This window comes from Rana temporaria, chromosome 6 (assembly GCF_905171775.1).
Source record: "Rana temporaria chromosome 6, aRanTem1.1, whole genome shotgun sequence".
Lineage (NCBI taxonomy): Eukaryota > Metazoa > Chordata > Amphibia > Anura > Ranidae > Rana > Rana temporaria.
This window is the reverse complement of record NC_053494.1, coordinates 148,540,318-148,559,185: the sequence shown is the minus strand read 5'-3', so window position 1 is coordinate 148,559,185 and position 18,868 is coordinate 148,540,318. Positions and strand designations below refer to the sequence as shown.

The window sequence follows — 18,868 nt, the reverse complement described above, 5'->3', positions numbered from 1 at the left end:
GCGCCATTTGAAAGGAACTTCCCCTTTATAGTCCCGTCGTACGTGTTGTTCGTCACTGCGCTTTGGTCAGATGTTTTTTTGCTTGAATGTGTGTATGCAAGTCAGAGAGAAAGATGCCGCTCAGGTGTGGAAATCTTCAAAATAATTGCTTCTCCCAGAACCACGGGTGCAGACAATGCATACGAGATTGAAAAACAAAAGAGCAGATTCTTCTGGAAAGCCGCACTCCGAATAAAAATTGCCTTTATTGTAAATCCAAATAGAAAAACAGCACTACATGTCACAGCACACCGGCAGAGCTGACGCGTTTCACACTATACTTAGTGTTTAATCATAGCGACACTATACCGTCGGAATTGCGGCGGTATTCGCCCACTAGCGGTGTGGTATTAACCCCTGCTAGCGGCCAAAAAAGGGTTATTACCGTGGTGTCCCGTTGTTTTCAATGTGAAGGAGCTTACCGCTCCTTCACATTGAAAACAACGGGACACCGCGGTAATAATAATAAATAGCGGCGCTATACTGCTACCACACATACTGCCCCAGTGTCAAAGGGGCCTTACAGTGGGGATGAAATTCTGATTAAGCACATTCTACTTGAAACACATTAACAACTGATGTTTCCTGTCATCTTGTTACCTGAAACTGTGGTGTTTTTGTGACATGGAATATGTGCAATAAACTTTGGGTTTCCCTGGCCATCCTTCTTTTACCTTGCTTTTGAATTTTGATGATTACGAATCGGACCAGCACCTGGTTACACAGTGGAGGGGCTGACATATAGTGAGACGTCCTGTGTTTTCTTTCATTCATTCAGTAGAGAAGGGTCCCTTTTTTATTAGTGATCAAAATCAATGTAAGGAGGACCATTCTTTATTGAGTGCTCCTTACATTGGTGGTTAGTAGAGATAACCTGCCCTTACATCGGTGGTCAGTGAGAAATGTCCCTTTTTACTTTGGTCAATGAAGAAGGGCCTCTTACAATGGTGGTCCATAGAGAAGTGCCCCTTCAAAATGATGGTAGTAGTAAACATTGGTGGACAGTGGAGAAAGGGTCCCTTACATTAATGGTTAGTGAAGAAGAGATCATTTTCATTGGTGGTCAGTAGAAACGTGATCCCTTAACAATTGTGGTTAGTGGAGGAGAGATCCATTACATTGGTAGCCGGTAGAGAAGGGCAATGTCAAATTCCACATTACTTATGGGAATCCCTCTCGGTGCTTGCCACTGAAGTACAAGCTTTTTGGAGCCTGCTACATTTACTGTAAGTATAGTGCAACCCTAATCATTAACCAGCCCACAGAAGTGTCACGCCAAAGCCCAAATCATTTACTTTGTCCCTCCAAACACCCTCTCTGAATGTCACCTTACTGTGGATCCTTGACACTAGCAGGGCTGCAGTTGTAGGTGTAACAGTTTACTATCTGTTCCTGTTTCCTTGTGAGTTTAAATCTGTTAAAGTACCATGGCAATATAGAACTTTTTAAACCGCATCAGGTTTAAAGAAAAAAAAAAAACAAGTGAGGGAGTCTAATTGTGTAGCAGCTTATATTAATTATTCTATTTAAAAAATATATATATATATATATATATATATATATATATATATATATATATATATATATATATATATATATATATATCCTGTTTCCCCAAAAATAAGACCTACCCTGAAAATTAGCCCTAGTTAAAAATGCTTGTAAAATCCTATAATCCACGCTATTACAGTAGTATATAATGTACAATGTGTGTGTTTCTGTAATATAATTATGGGGAAAAGAACTCCGGCGGGTCACAGAAGCGCAGAATGGCGCTATAACGAAGGTATTTGGCACAATTATATTACACGCACATTGTACATTATATACTACTGTAATAGAGTGAATTGTAGGATTTTACAAGCATTTTAACTCAGTTCTCACTGGGGATTCCTGACAGGCAGGGAGGGAGAGGGGGAGAGAAGACAGCACATTACATGGTAAGACCTACCCCGAAAATAAGCCCTACTGTGTCTTTTGTTGGCATAATTAATATAAGACCCAGGCTTATTTTCGGGGAAACACGGTATATATATATATATAAAATGTTGTTTTGTTGTCACTGACTTCAGTACTTTGCTAGTTCATGCATGCAACCAGTGGAATCAGTACTCCTGATTTTTGAAGCCATTGAATCAAAACGATGGTCAAGCAACTAGCAATTTTTAGAAGGAAAGGTCAAAAAGCAATGTCAAAGAAATTTATGTCACTGGAGCTTTCCCGTGTTTTAGGGTGGAAAGACAGGTGTAACTTTAACAACACTTCCCAATATCGGCCTTCACCTAAAACAAAATCAATGCCCTGAGGTCGGCTTTGAGAGCTTGAAGGACATGTTATCAAATGTAGAAACCGTAGATAAATCCATAAGTGTTTTCTGTAAATCTGTTCATGTATAAATACAGTAGCCCAATTAATTATGTATCCTGATTATTCAGCGCTAATTACTTAATTTCCCTGTAGTTATTAGTTTATTGAACACCTGTACTGTGATCACTGGGCCACAAAACATGATACATCTTTGAGAAGAGCACGAGGAACAAATCGGTCTCTTTATAGAACATTTTAATTATTCATTATTTACCATAAATATACATTTTTATATATATACATACATACATACACACATATATAAAAATAAAATGTATACACACAGAAAATGTAAGCAGCCGTCAAAAAAAAAAGAAAATCTATAGCCTATTTTAAAGCCTTATTTTTTTTTTCCCCCTCATCCAAATTATTTTACCAATTTGGATTAAAGTTTCTCGAAAAACCTTCTGGGGCAGATCCACGTACATTGGCGCATGTATCCGCCGGGCGTAGCGTATCTAAGATACACTACGCCACCGTAACTTTTTTTAATTTTTCGAATCCTCAAGGAATTTGCGCCGTAAGTTACGGCGGCGTAGTGTATCTTTGGCGGCGTAAGGGCGCGGAATTCAAATGGATGCGATGGGGGGCGTGTTTTATGTAAATACGTTGTGACCCGACGTAAACAACGTTTTTTTTGAACGGCGCATGCGCCGTCCGTGGGCGTATCCCAGTGCGCATGCTCGAAATTAAACCGGAACAAGCCAATGCTTACAACGGTGACGTCATTCTACGCAAATCCCTATTCGCGAATGACTTGCGTGAACAACGTAAAAAATTCAAAATTCGACGCGGGAACGACGGCCATACTTAACATTGAATACGCCTCATAATAACAGGGGTAACTATACGCCGGAAAAAGCCGGCGGAAAAAATGCATCTACGATCCGACGGCGTACTAAGACGTACGCCTGTCGTATCGATCCGAGATGCGACGCAGGAAATTTAAAATTACGCGGCGTATCAATAGATACGCCGGCGTAATTCTTTTGTGGATCTGCCCCTCTGTGTTGCAGCCTTTCCTTACCAGAGCTCGATCTGATCCAGCAATGTGTACGAGCACAGCAGCTCCAACCTCGTTGTTTCTCTCTTCATTGGACAGATTGATAGCTGTCAATCAAATTCCCGCTGTCTGTGCCAATGGACGCAGCAGCGGGACTCGGGAGCGAGCCTGCACATGTTCTCCCAGTGAAAGCGGCTTTCCGTGGGGTCACCCAAGGGAGAGAAGGGGCATGAAGCGTCAGGGGAACCCCAGAAGAAGAGGATCGGGGGGCTGCTCTGTGCAAAACTATTGCACAGAGCAAGTAAGTATAGACATGTTTGTTATTTTTATTTAAAATAAAACCTGAAGGTTTATAAAAAGGAAAAAAAAACATACATGGCCTAATTTTTTAATACAAATGTACTTGTATAATGTATGCAAGTAATGCTGCACAGTGATTGTGCTTTACTGTTCCCGCTCCCTCTATAGGTAACTGATGGGGCTAACTAATGGAAAACTATGTCTAGTTGACCTCATCCCATAAGTACTAGATCTGGAATAATAATCACAGTCCTTCATATAAGAATGACCACTAGAGGGAAAATCTACAACTACAATAATCATGTGAAAAGCTCACTTTCAGGTAGACATTACAATAATAACTCTAAATATGTTCTTGCTGAAAATACACCACAGTGAATTCCCTTTAAGCACGTTTATTCAGGCAGCTAAGCGTGTTATTTAAGTGCCAGTAAGTATCTGTGTATGGTCGGAGTGTGCCTTGGCTTTAGTATTTGTGTATCGGCCTGAGTTTTGCGGTGTTTAAGTGTTCATTTGTATCAGGTCAGTGTATTGTGCTGGCTGTAATAGGTCTATTAAGAAGTGACGTTTATCCAGACTGCCCTCTCCTCAGGTGAACAACTTCACAAGCTCTTCATTACATCCTTGTCAAAACTGAAAAATTCTCTAATCAACAGCAATCTGTCCGCGGCCCCCCAGACCGCTGGCGGTGTCCCCCCTCTCTATCTGCTCGGTGGCGCTCACGTCTCCAGGCTGCTGATTACATTAGGCTAAGCTGCAGAGGAAATGAACCGTGTCTTATTTAGGTGCAAGTAGCTCCTACGTAGCTGGGGCCTGGGGCACTTTTAGAGCATTTTATGGCATTAAAATTAGTGTTGCTTCCCTCTGTGCTGCTGCGTGTAATGCCTTAAACTCAATAAGCAAAAGGCGAGCGAGCCCCCACTCCCTGCGTTTTTCTCCCGCTCTGCCAAGAGGTTATTTTTTTCTTTTTTTTTCTTTCCCAGATGAGTCTTCTGTCTGGAAACCCTTATCATGGAGGGGCAGTGGTATCGCTACCCACTACACGTTACTCAGAATAGAGCAATCATCATACTGCACCTGCACTTTGTATTAGTAACCCGATATTTGGAATGTATGCGGAAAAATGTCCAAGTGCGAGCATTTAGCGCTGTGTATCAGATCATGATCATCAGATGTCGTTAGCATACAAACCCATTAGAAATCATTCTGGAAGCGACTGGCACTGACGGCGTTCTAGAGACGGAAAGGAAAAAAATCGCTTTTTAGTGAGTCAACAGCATAAGAAGATTTAACTCTGACAGTTGAATTACTTAATGCATTTTATTTGCCATTTATTTACCATGCTGTTCAGTTACTGCAGGCGATTGGATGGATTCCCTGTCAGTCAGATTTGGGCACATATCCATAATGACAATATTATTCTTGCAACCTAAAGAGCAGGGCATTGCATAATTTGTGCATTGGTTTGGGCTCCCTCCTGTCTTATCCTGTATAGAGCTGGGATAATCCCAGTGCTCATAGACCAGACCCTAGGAAGCCTTAGGACGTGACCTCCAGTTTACAGGGATACTCCAGACTGCAGGATGATATTGTCTCATGCGCCTCTCATCTGCCGTTTGCTCTAGCTAATTGTTGCTGCTTTAAAAAGCTGCCCTAGGGGTCTGATCCAGTCTCTCGCCTGCCCCTCCTTGCCTCGAAACTAAGCTTCTTATTCCCTGCCGGTCCCAGAGCAGAGCACCCCCTGTGCTGACAGTCATGGGGTTCAATACGGCAGCCAGACCCCGCGGAGACCCCACTCTCCCAGCAAAGATCCCCCCCCCCCCCTCCCACTGCGCAGTGTGCGCCTCTCTATCTCACCACATCTCATTTGCATCTGGGACATCAATTAGCATGTTTGTTGAGGCTAATTGAATGAAACTCAATCATAGCCCTTAATTGCTTGCCTATGTAAAAAGAAATCACATTAATGCAGCTAATTAAGTGTATGGCAATAAGATGCAACATAATTAGGGAAAGCAACGTTAACCCTTTTGCGTGCGGCACGGGCACTAGCAGAGCATTGCGGAACAGTGTACACATCTGTCTCGGCGACGCTGTGCAACGCGCTCCCCACAGCAACACGAGTTAATGAGAGGACTGTGGATGCCAGAGAAGGCAAAGCTTCATTTCCTGGAATCTTTTCTCATCATTCCCTTCCCAAGGATGACCCAAGTGCTGTGAACAAGTTCCCCCTGCAACCATCAATGCACCTAATATACTTTGAGCTCAGAAACCCGTGCAGTGGTTGCATGTTTGCAATGTACGTATTGCTGTTTATTTTTATTTAATGTATTAACGGCTCTAAAGTAAGCTGTCTTTGTCAGCTACAATAAAATGAGAAATGTAGCTCTTCACTACAACGGTAGAGCTCTCTTTCCCCGATCTATTTTCAGCTGTCATAATATGGTGCACATGGGATAGATCAATTCAGCAGGTGCAGTAGGTCTTAGGTCAGCCATACAAGTCCTGATTTTCACTAATAATGCGATTGCCCTGAGCTTTTCTAGATATATCGAAAGAGAAAGGTGTTAATGGATGTGTTAACCAGTGTTTGGTACAACCAGACTCCTATTGGAGAATGTGCGCAACTGAGGAGCCTTCTCCCCACAGGAAAGGGAACAGTCCCTTGCAAAGCCCCTACAAAGAAATGAAGAATTCCCAAGCTTAGGGGCATGATTGTGGCAGATTGGAGAGGGTCAGCTGCTTAAGACAGGCAGATCTAATTTATTGATAAATTAATAATATTTGATCTGCCAGTTTTTGCAACTTTAGTGCTATCCATATCATATTAGTGGATATATATATATATATATATATATATATATATATATATATATATATATATATATATATATACAGGCATACCCCACTTTTAAGTACACAATGGGACCAGAGCATGTATGTAAAACGAAAATGTACTTAAAGTGAAACAATATATTTTTTCACTTATAGGGTGTAGTGGGGGGTCAGGAGCTGTAGCTGAGGTCTCAGGGGCTGTAGTGGGGGTGTCAGGGGCTGTATTGGGGGTGTCAGGGGCACACTGGAACAGGGCAGGCTATGCTCTCTGAGCTTTAGCTCCTTCTACTGCGGCTGCAAAATGTCTGTACAGTACTTGTAAGGCACTTTACATACACTCGCGGGTATGTCCTTACTCGCGAGTGTATGTAAAGTGAGTGTACTTAAAGTGGGGTATGCCTGTATATATATATATATATATATTTACTAATTGGCAACCCTGCTTCTTATTGTGTGATCTGAAGATTTAGAAAGCAGTCAGTTTGATGGTTGTTTTGTACCTAAAATAAACGTACATTTTTAATTGGTGCAACACTGCTTCTGACCACTAGAGGGAGGACCAGAAACCACAAAATATAGCAAATATGTCTCAATTTCTCATGCAGAAGCCCTTACTGCCATTATCCTGTATGGAAACCTTGCCGACAGACCCCCCTCACCCCTAATCTGTGCAGAGACCAAACCAAAGTTTGCATGGACAATCAAAGTGAAAACGACACAGATTGCTCAGTATGCTGGCATTTTTGAGTATATCAAATTATTATACTGGGTTTTTTTTTATCAAATGTCTTAAAATTTTAGATAAAATCAAGTAAGTCATATTTTGTCCTTGTGACTGAAGTGGTGGGAATAAAGCCTAGTACACATGAGCCGAAAAGCATACGAAAAACATTGCTTTCTAAGCGTTCGTAAGATCTGATGGTTAGTACATGGCTTTCGAGAGCCAATCAGGACAGGTAATGCGAAATTATCTGATGGGACAAACGCAAAAAATGTTCTCGTACCATACCAGATTGTACAATTTTCATTTAATCCGTTTTTGTCCCCAAATACAATTCAATATGTTACAGCACTTCCAAATTTTTATTCTGAGAATTTTCGTAACTTAGTAACCTCTTAATTTTCGATATGGAGACTAGCATGCAAAAAAACGTGCGCTCATTTGTCCTATAATCTCATTGTGTGTACCAGACTCGAGTCCTTTTTGTTGATAAGACAATACTATGATAAGATGTATTGTACAAAGTCTGTAACCTACAGCACAGAGTACATAATTAACCTTCATTCCGTAATTTTGTTCTGTTTATCTATGATACTCTGAGTGACAATTATAAACAGATTTTTATTTCTCCTAAACTTTATTACAGCACTCAGATCACGCCACAATCAATAGAATGTGCATGCTGAGCTTCATTCATGGTTGGAGGTCTGGATAGCCGTGTGTTATGCAGGACTAGGGCCAGATCACCTCTCGCTGATAATCTCTCCACTCGTGTGGCTTTATTTGTTTCCTATGTTAGGAGATTAGCGACGGCGTGAGCAGAACATGCTAATAGCTTTGCAATTACAGCTTTTTTCAGGTTTTAGAGGGGCAGGATAGGGGCTTTGTGTGGGAGGGGGGGTCCCTGGAGTAGACCCCAGAGACTTGTTAAATGTTCTTAATCTCACAAGTGTCTGAGCTGCCTCCTTCTCAAGCCTTGTTAAGTGGCCGTCTACCTTGATCTTGTGCTGTTTGCCTCTGATCAGTGATTTTGTATTGATGGTGGCTGGGGGAGAAATCTGCATTAGTGAACCAGGGCACACAGCCTGTTCCCAGCATTTGCATGGTGAAATGAGGCCAGTTTGACAGAGGCGCGCCCCTTCTCATAGCGCTTTTCTAAACAGCACATATCACCGGTGGGTGTATAATTTATTTTTGCGAAAAATTGGTCTCTTTTGGTTTATTTTTATAATGCCAATTTTATAGATAACCAATTAAACTTGGTTATTGAGCTGAAGAAACCTACGTCTACAGGACTTGATTCAGGCAGCCAGACTCTGGCGCCAGCTTTGGTGAGAAGTCAGTTCACCCACCACTATCAGAACATTTGAGAGTGATTCTCAAGGTATGGCTTTAACCATGTTTTGAGGGACATCATTATTTCATATATGTTTTTCAGAAGACATAAACTAAAAAAAATCCTATTGTATATCAACTTCTCATTTTTAACCATAGTAAGTTAGTGCTAGGTCATAGAAGACTTAGTTTAAGTATATTAAACTTTACCTACAGCAACTAAACCAAAATCCTCCTTAAATGATGAATTTTACTTTTTTAGAAAAAGATAATGCACATTTTTTTGCAGATAGTTCATTGAGAGCTTACAAGCCAACAACCACAAAGGATGACGGGACTAGTAGTTCATTTACACACACAGCTGTGTGAATGAATGATGCGGCCTTGTGGGCGGAGCGTTGATTTAAAAAAGTGACCGCTACCACAGGGAGGGGGGCAGTGGACAACGGCTGCAGCATTGGGAACATTTTCCATGTTACATGGTTCACCCTTAAAGTGGGTGGAACATGTAATATGTTCCCAAAGGTGAACTTATCCTTCAACAATTCAAGGATACGGGCAGAACATTTTTTGGACCCATGTGCCAGTATTTGTTTGCTCTCCCTACTGTTTTCATTGTAACTTTCGATAGCCCCGAAGTACATTGTCTACACTAATAGTGCTGAAAGCATGTAATAATAAACTAAAACATCAAATCTATTCCTAAGAATATCTTCTAGGAAAAATGGCGGTCCATTGTTGGACTACTGAAATATCTAGATGCCTAGGAGTCTCAGATCTGGGAAAGGAAAGTTGGGGAACAGTCAGTATGTTTTTATCTCTGTACTTTTTTGAGTTCACACCCAAAGTATTAGGATGACACCGAGCATCTAGCAAATTTAAAAGGAGAGATCAGCAATGACAACCTACATATTTTTCGAATAGTTTACCTAAAGGTCAGGTTAGGTTTAGGGGTTTGAGCTAAAAAAATAACCAACACGTAAAATGAGCTAGTAATGATTATTTTATCCTAACCATTAAAACTAACCCTGCATGACCCCTAGAGCTTAACCTATCTTGTTCACCTGAAAATACCATCAACAGCCCCAGCTGCTAACAAAAGCTTAACCCCTAAAATTGCTGACTTTCTTACCCCAGGACTGGAAGTTTTAGTGCCAGTAATAGAAAATCTGATGTTGCACAACTTGGAGATTAAGACACTAAAGCTGCCAAACACATTTATTTATTTCTGAAAGGATGAATTAATGAAAATAAACTAACAGATTCCTCTATTCACAATGTCCTACCACCTGCCAGGGCATGGTATTCTGACAGCAGCAGCAACTTCAACTTCTGTTGAGCGTGAATGATCACACACTGTTCAAAATTTGGCCTGTTCAGCAAGGATTTTTTTGATCAGCTTATGGTCAGCTTAAAGTGGTTCTAAAGGCAGGACATTTTCTACCCTAATGCATGTCCACTGCCCCCCTCCCTGTGGTAGCGGTCACTTTTTTAAATCAACGCTCCGCCCACAATGCCACTTCATTCATTCACACAGCTCTGTGTGTGAATGAACTACTAGTCCCGACATCCTTTGTGGTTGTTGGTTTGTAGCTCTCAATGAACTATCTGCAAAAAATGTGCATTATTTTTTTCTAAAAAGTAAAATGTATCCTTTAAAGCAAATTTTGGTTTGGTTGCTGTAGGTAAAGTTTAATATACTTAAACTAAGTCTTCTATGACCTAGCACTAACTTGCTATGGTTCAAAATGAGAAGTTGATGTACAATAGTATTTTTTTTAGTTTGTCTTCTGAAAAACATATATGAAATAATGACTTCCTCCAAAACATGGTTAAAGCCATACCTTGAGAATCTCTCTCAAATGTTCTGGGTACCAAAACTTAGTGGTGGGTGAACTGACTTCTCACCAAAGCTGGCGCCAGAGTCTGGCTGCCTGAATCAAGTCCTGTAGACGTAGGTTTCTTCAGCTCGATAACCAAGTTTAATTGGTTATCTATAAAATTGGCATTATAAAAATAAACCAAAAGAGCCCAATTTTTCTCAAAAATAAATTATACACCAACCAGTGATATGTGCTGTTTAGAAAAGCTCTATGAGAAGGAGCGCCTCTGTCAAACTGGCCTCATTTCACCATGCAAATGCTGGGAACAGGCTGTGTGCCCTGGTTCACTAATGCAGATTTCTCCCCCAGCCACCATCAATACAAAACCCATTGCCCCCAGCAGGTATCTATCACGTTTGTTATTTTAGAAAAAAATAAATAAGCTTCTTTAAGTGCCCAGTGCATATCATCTGGTTTAGAGATTCACATGTTGTCAGATATGAGATCAGCAGTCCGTGGACCACTGATGGTCCACAAGAAAATTTGGGTGGTCCCCAGAGGTTCTGACGCAAATCAACACTGGCATTTTTTATCTCCCAATGTTGTTTCCAGTGTTATTCTTAATGCGCGCTGACAAGAGGAGGGGCATTGTGTGTAAAAGGCAGCAGTGTGATTGGGGGGGGGGGGGGGAGGGTTGAGAGGGGCAGAGAGCATTGTGTGTAAAATTCATGTTGGTAGTCCACGGATTCAAAATTGTGTTTAGTGGTCTGTCGACACTTTCTGCATGCTCCCAATACTAGAACACAAGTGCAGTTTTTGCTCAGAAGGGCCAGTTAGATTGCAGAACTGAGGTGTAGGCTATTTATATACCTCCTGAAGCCTGACTGAATAACTCCTTGAGATGGCATCATCTCGTCCTGCCTTGTTGCTCTTACTGCTCACCTCCACCATCACAGGAGCGAGTTTTTTCTGATTCAAACCTCCTCAAATGTGCTTTCTCTCCCCTGACGCAGTTGTTTTACTTTGATGATTTTTCTTTATTATTTCCCAAAAGTGATAACGTATTCTTGATTTTTAGGATTACATGCAGAATGTCCATGGGAAGGAGATCGACCTCCTCAGGACTACAGTGAAGGTTCCAGGAAAAAGACCACCTCGAGCCACATCCTCCTGTGCACCCATCGCCAGTCCTAAGACCAATGGACTAACCAAGGAAGTCAGTGGGCTGCAGATCTCCCCTAATACAGGTGTGTATTGTAAAAAACTAATAGGTCTGCATACACCTTTGTAGAAGGGAATGTAAGTTCTAGGATCTCCAGTATTTTTTCCAAGAGTACACTGGAAATGGTGTATAATTGTGCTCATTGGTGTATAACGGTATACAGCTGTATACCAGCTCTGTTGATGACTCGTGTACCTTAATAGGGTGTTACATTATTTACAGCCACATCTTTTTACTAATTGATTGTCATTAACGGCACGTGTTGGGAAGAAATGACAGCTGTCAGCTGTAGCAGTGACATTGAGATGATGTCATCTAATAAAAGTATCAGAATATACTGAAATCTGGTTTATAAAAGGCTTTCACTATAATGAATGTGAATATCTATGAACTTTTTTTTTTGTGCCATCTGCTTCTCACACTATTTTCCTTGTTACAGTTGATGGCTTCACCTCTGAGTATGTTTACTTAATATAATGCCACGTACACACGACCGTTTTTAATGTCCTAGGAAAAAAACAAAGATTTTCTCGAGGTGATTCTTGTCAAGCCTGCCTTGTATACACACGATCGTGAAAAAAAAAGCTAGAGCAAAGCGTGGTTATGTACAACACGTACGACGGCTATAAAGGGGAAGTACCATTCGGATGGTGCCACCCTTGGGGCTGATGTCGTGTTTAGTAAAAGTTTGGTGAGAGACGATTTGCGCTTTTCAGTCTTCGTGCTTTTCAGTCTGTTACAGCGTGACGAATGTGCGATCTCCATTACAAATGCTAGTTTTACCAGAACGAGTGCTCCCGTCACATAACTGGCTTTTCACGTCGTTAAAGCCCACACATGACCGTTTTTCACGGACGCAAAAAATTAGAGCATGCTCTAAATTTTTAATGCCCATTTTTCACGTCGAGAAAAATGCTCTGGAGCCCACACACGATCGTTTTTAATGACCACTTTAAAAAATTTCATTTTTCACGTCATGAAAAACGGTCGTGTGTACGCGGCTTAATGGTTTTCCAGTAATGGATGTTTTTTTATTCTGTAGTGCGTTATTGTCGCCATCATTCTTGTCAAAAAAACACAATTGTATAATCCGATTTTTGCCTGCCCTCATCACTGTCTGTATGAATCGAAACCCGTATATCGTTTTGTCTATGCACTCGTCCACAATGTAAAGTACAATGTGTAGTCTATTTCTGCATCTTCCTTGGTATGAATTACTAGAAATTTAGGCAAAAGAAAGCCAGGGGGTAAAACCCATGACAACCAATCACACTTGTTTTATTATTATCAATGAACCCCAGAAGTGTCTATGGGCTGCACTGTTTGTGACTCTATGCTTCGGCGTGATAATTATTGACCAAATGTCACCATCCTGTACTGGGAAACCAATCATGTTCCTGCAATCATCCTTAAAGTTCAGGTTAGAAAATATAAACAAGAGCCTGATTCATTGATATGTGCAGTCTTTCCACTTCCATTTTTTATAGATAAAAGTGCTACTATGTCATTGTCATGCTTAGTATGACCAAAATATATGCGCTTATAGATTCTTAGGCAAGTCATAGATGATTTGATTTGATTTCCTTCCACTGCAGGGGAAGGGGAGTGCAGGGAGCTTTCCCGTCTGGCAGAACCCAATGGTTACTGCCGGGGGGTGCAGGGAGCTTTCCCATCTGGCAGAACCCAATGGTTACTGCCGGGGGGTGCAGGGAGCTTTCCTGTCTGTCAGAACCCAATGGTTACTGCCCATAGATGGTTTGAATCTTGACCAATCTTTTCTGTATCAAACAATATTCGATCCATCTATGGCCGACTTTAGTTTAAATCCCAGTATATCTACAAAATTGGTTTCTTATTTGAAATAACAATGTATTGGTCTTCTACTGTGTAATGGTATGTGGTTTTTAAGAACTATTCTGAGTTTTTATAGTGCCAACATATTCTAAAGTGTTGTACAAAGTGAATTTTAATTCTAGTGGTTCTGAATGATATGGAGTGTCTTATATTATTTTAGAGGCCATAAAAAGGTTACAATTACTTGTTTTAACCAATAGGTACCACATCTATTTACTGAAAATCTCTGTTCCCAAATCAGCATCTTGTAACATGCCTGTCCTTGACAATCTAAAAACTTTCTACAATAACAGTCCTTACTCCAGTTACTACACACTGTCAAATCTCATTTAGATTTGATCTGTTAGTAAGGCTGTTCATATTAAGCTGTCAGACATGCAGACATGACCCAGCTGCCTTCTGGCTTAGATGACAGCAGATTGTGACACCAAACTACAAACTCTGTTCTGCTACACTTGTATCTTTGTTGTTATATGAAGGTAACAGCAGCAATCGGAGCAGATTTTCCTGCTTGTCCAACTGTGACATCCTGTAGTGATTGTACAATCCTCCATAGACATAAAGCAGTTAATTGTTGCAAAGACAGCTGGATCGGACAACCATCATCTTCTATTAGTAGCATAATACTGTAGCGCGAGGGCCTGGCTTTCTGCTGGAGTCGACAAGGTCACTAGCCTATACGGTAAGGGCAGCTTCACACTACACTGCTGCGTGTTGACTGTAGCACGGGTACAGCGCAGTGTACCCACTGTTTGGGTGAGGGTTAGCTGCATTTTGCCATAGACTTCTGTTATGTCCTGCAGTTTTGGTGTGTTTTCTGAAAGCACGTCAAAACGCTCGCATGCAGAACTTTCGCAGCTAACCAGCACCAAAACCACGGTTACACTGCACTGCAGCCAATGCGCAGCAGCTCTGTGTAAAGCCGCACTGCCTTCTACTGTGCAGGTTAGAATCCAGTCTATATAGGGAAACTAGGAAAAAAATGTGAGATACACCCCCAATGTATGCCAAGCTGCGAAGTTAGGCACGTACACTTAGGCTTAGGCACGTTCGCTGCTCAGAATCAAGTCGACGCATCCTCGAAAGCATTGAACCTTTATTTTTTTCAGCACGTTGTTGTGTTTTACGTCACCGCGTTCTGACACGATCGTTTTTTTAACTGATAGTGTGTAGGCAAGACTGATGATCGAAAGTCAGCTTCATCGGATATCTGATGAAAAAAATCCATCGGTCCGTTTTCATCGGATGAACCGATCGTGTGTACAGGGCATAAATGTACACAGGACATTTTAAAACCTCTCCTGAACAATTTAACTTGACAGGTAGTAATTAACGTTTAAAAACTTCCATTTTGCCACGTTTTTTTATTTTTTTGCAAATTGTCAAAAATGTATCTCCATCAAAAGCCCAACTGCTCCTTAACGTCCGTTTACCAGCAGCAGTGTACATGAAGGCTTATGCCTCGTACACACGATCAGATAATCGGATGATAAAAATTGCTTTCCGATTGATCGCACAATAGTCTGATCATTAGTACACAGCTTTCGACAGCTGGTCATCACAGTTTGTCCAACAATATCCGAAGGGACAAACATGAAAACTTTGCTCGGACGATAGCCCAGCGAACGTCAGCCGTTTAATCAGTACATGGAAAAAATATGGTTGCGCTAAACGAATCTTATATATAGCCTTGTGAATACATCAACACTTCAAATGAAACAACATGTGAATGCTCCAATAGAAACACACTTGTTAATGGCGGAAGAAACCAAGGGTGTGAGCCATACATATATGAATAAATGATCCAAAAGTTATCTCAAACCGAAAATAAATCCGAGATTAATGGATCATATAGCGAAGTGAAAAATTCATATTTGAAAATCATAAAACATTGATCAATGATCAAATAAGCAATTCCGTGAATTGAAGTTCATAAATGCTGAAATTAAATAAATAAATAATGTCCATGCACCCGTGAAGGAAAAATCCTTAGTGAAATTCATCCATAGGTAAAAACTCCTCAGATGTTCAAAAGAGGCTAGTGTGAGATCCACCACCGGAATGTAAAACATACCTGCTTACCAGAGCTCCGTGTTCCCCCGTTACAGGGGATCCAGAGAAACTTGGTATGAAAGACACTCCAGGGACACCCAAGATGGATTCCAATCTCGGTCAACACACTCAGTGGATGTTCAGTAGATCTCACACTCATATGTAGTACCATGTAAAAAACTTAATGCTTCCATAGTGTAAAAAAGCTTCAAGATTTTATTAAGTATAAAAAGTAGCACACTTTACAATTGATGCAGCGTTAAAAAGCCTTAAGCCTGTTGTGCCGGCCGGACACAAACAGGCAAACCCATTAAACTGGGTACATGAGTGTAGTAGGTGATGACGTAACGCGCCGCTCCGCCCTACGTCGTTTCGTAATAAAAATAATGTCTTCCAGGGGCACGGGCCCAGTACAGTAGGGCGTCCGCTAATAATCGATAGACAAACGTCATGCATGATCGGAAGCACAACAAAAAAAACAGGAGGAGATAGGAGAATGTAAACCATGTTCGTACCGCGAAAATGCTCCAACCATTCGAACAGAAAATCATTTATATGCCTCTACAATATGACCGGAAATAGTCAAAAGGCGTGGCAGACACAGGGGTCACATGTATTTGACATAATTTCTGATACGTAGCTATGCAAACGGGAAGGTTTTCCAGAATCGGACAAAAAAAATCGTACATTTCGTAGAGAGCAAAATGCACTGTTGAATTTGATATTCATGTTGTGCAACAAAATGCGAACAATAAGTCGTACGATTATCTGATCGTGTGTATGAGGCATTAAGCCTCATGCACACAGGACATTTTGCAGACTCTCCTAGAAGCCTTGCCCTCCTGGCAGCAGAATTTTGGCTGAAAAAAAAGCTGGATGCTTGTAAAAGTGTCTTAGGCCCCATGCACACGAGACGCTGGTAAACTCGAGTTCAGAGGCGTTTGGGCATTTTTTTCAACTGCCCCTGAACACATTTAATGTTATCCTATGTGTCCATGCACACAATCACGTTTTTTGGCGTTTTAAAGCAGTTGGGTTTAGGCTCGTTTTTTCGGACGCAAAATTTTGGGTTCTGCCGCAAACGTTTTTGCATTTCAAAGCTTTGGGAGGGTCTACAATGTGTTTGTTATGAATGCTGATAGCCGCAAACGCTGTAAAACGCAGCGAAATTCGCGGCAAAAACTGGCGTTTTAAACGCCGGTTTTTGCCTTAAAAAATTGAGTTTACATTTGCTTCTCGTGTGCATGGGGCCTTAAGCTTTTACAAGATTTTAGGCACATTTACAGGCGTCAAGAGCTTGGGCTTTAATTTCATTGGCCAGAATAATAATTTATTCAGGAAAAAAAGGCCAGACGCTTCTAAAAGCAACTGCAAAAACGTCCAGTGTGCATGAATTCGCAAGTGCAGAGATCCCACCACCCAATACAAAATAAAGAGGCTTATCCAGCATGCGGAAATAATGGCTTTACCCTAAAAAAAGACATTGCATTCTCTCTGATGATCTCTATGTTGTGTCTAAGCAATGGATGACTTTTTGTCAGGAACAAAAAATAAATTGATCCCTAACAGGGATTGCAATCCCCCTAAACATAAGGGCCCTAACAAAACAGTAGGATGTTTGTCCCCTAACCTGTGAATATGTTTAGATGTTGTGATAGCAGACGGCAAAAATAGCAGATTAGATTGTCAGATCGGTGCACTCAATAATACACAGCGTCTTGTCTGGGAATTGCTTTTTTATAAAGTAAAAGCCAGTACACTGCTGTCTTTCCTGACTAAATTCAGTACTGATCCCCCCCTCCCTCGTTCCTCCCCTCTTCACTAGCCCCAGGTCTCTCTCATAATGTTAAATCCATCAAGAGACAAGGGGCTGATTTTTACCCAAAACCACTAATGTGTTTTCAGCGTTGAACTGCTGATGACATCTTAAAAGTCCTCATCGTGCGGCGCCCTCCACACTCCAACAATCAGAACATCTCGTAAACCCATAAAATCCAAACTAATAGCAATGAATATTCAGTGACCTAGAATACTAATTATTGTCATGAATATTAATGCCATCGGACTTGCTTTGATCCCCCTCTTCCTCCTCCCCGTCTTCTGCCTCACTCCTGCACACATTTCCCCGTATGGACTTTTCTCAGTTCACAGCACGCCTGTTTTCTCTCTGTCCGGTAAAGTTATCTAAACTTGTACCTATTCCGTCCAATGTACCCCAACCTCGTTTTCGCTGCGTCTGTATCGTGTACATTTTCCACGTTACTTTCCTATACAATCAGCCGGTGTGTATTTCTTTGTTTTACTTCTCCCACCCAGCCTGTATTTTCTTTCATCACCTCTCTTCTTATTTCTCACCCCTTCTGTCACACTATCCACTCAGCTGTGCTCTGAAGATGTTTCTAATGAGTGTTTAAGATCGAGCCGTGTCCTCTGTTTCTGTGGTAGGGGTAATAACCAGATCTTGATTAACGAGACAGTAGGGGGGGGACAGGGTGACAGCAATGCAGTCATGTGCACCCCTCCAGTAGCCCCCCCACTTCTGTCACTGAGGGGAGCTCCTCTCTAGGCATCCTCCGCTCTCAGATTAATAGCATCGCAGGAAGCATTTAGGATACATTGCAAAGGTTTCTATCTAATGGGTTCAGCCATTTCCTCTTTGAGTGACAGGCGCGGGAAGTAATCGGCTGTGCAGAATGGCAGCACATTGCTAGTACTTAAGTGTACATTATCCCTGTTGTGTGTCCTGCCGAGGCTGTTTATCAGGACGCCTCTCGCAGCCGACAGGCGCCAACTGACGCTGCTCTTGCTGTGGTGGGAGCAAGTAAATGTGAGAATAATAATAATAAAAAAGAGGCAGGGAACAAAGGAAAAAAATCTGCAAAGTTAAATAGTCCTATGTGTATCTAAGAGGTTTATAGCAAAGTAATGCAGGCTCAGCTATAGCGGTGGTAGATCTACCATGCCTGAATTCAGGCTTCATGTTTTTTTTTTTGTTTTGTTTTTTAATAAAGGAAAGCTGTACGTCAAGAAACAGTCTATCATAGCTGAGTTTCTTCTAAAAATGAGTTGCATGGCTTTGACTCAATACCTTCATAGTCACTGACCGGCAAAAAGTATGCAATTTGTAAAGTCGGGGGAAAGTCAGAACTTTTGATTAGCTTACTTGTGCAAGGCCAGTGACTCCGAGGGCCAATTCACACTTAAGGCCTAATGTACACGGGACGCTCAGGCAACCTCTTCTGAACTTTATTTCTTTGACAGCTGCGTTTGCATGCCTCGTTTAGTCGCTTTTAGCGGTGTTTTGCCGCGTTCGCATC

The 18,868-nt window shown here is 41.4% G+C and overlaps 1 protein-coding gene across 10 annotated transcripts in view; it reads left to right on the top strand.

Moving 5' to 3' along the window:
- AGAP1 (ArfGAP with GTPase domain, ankyrin repeat and PH domain 1) overlaps positions 1-18,868 on the top strand; it is a 579,218-nt gene that overhangs the window by 443,501 nt on the left and 116,849 nt on the right. For all 10 annotated transcript variants that reach the window (XM_040357546.1, XM_040357547.1, XM_040357545.1 and 7 more), the window contains one exon: positions 11,502-11,670. In XM_040357546.1, coding sequence (XP_040213480.1) covers positions 11,502-11,670 — 169 coding nt within the window. The remainder of the gene's footprint in view (positions 1-11,501; positions 11,671-18,868) is intronic.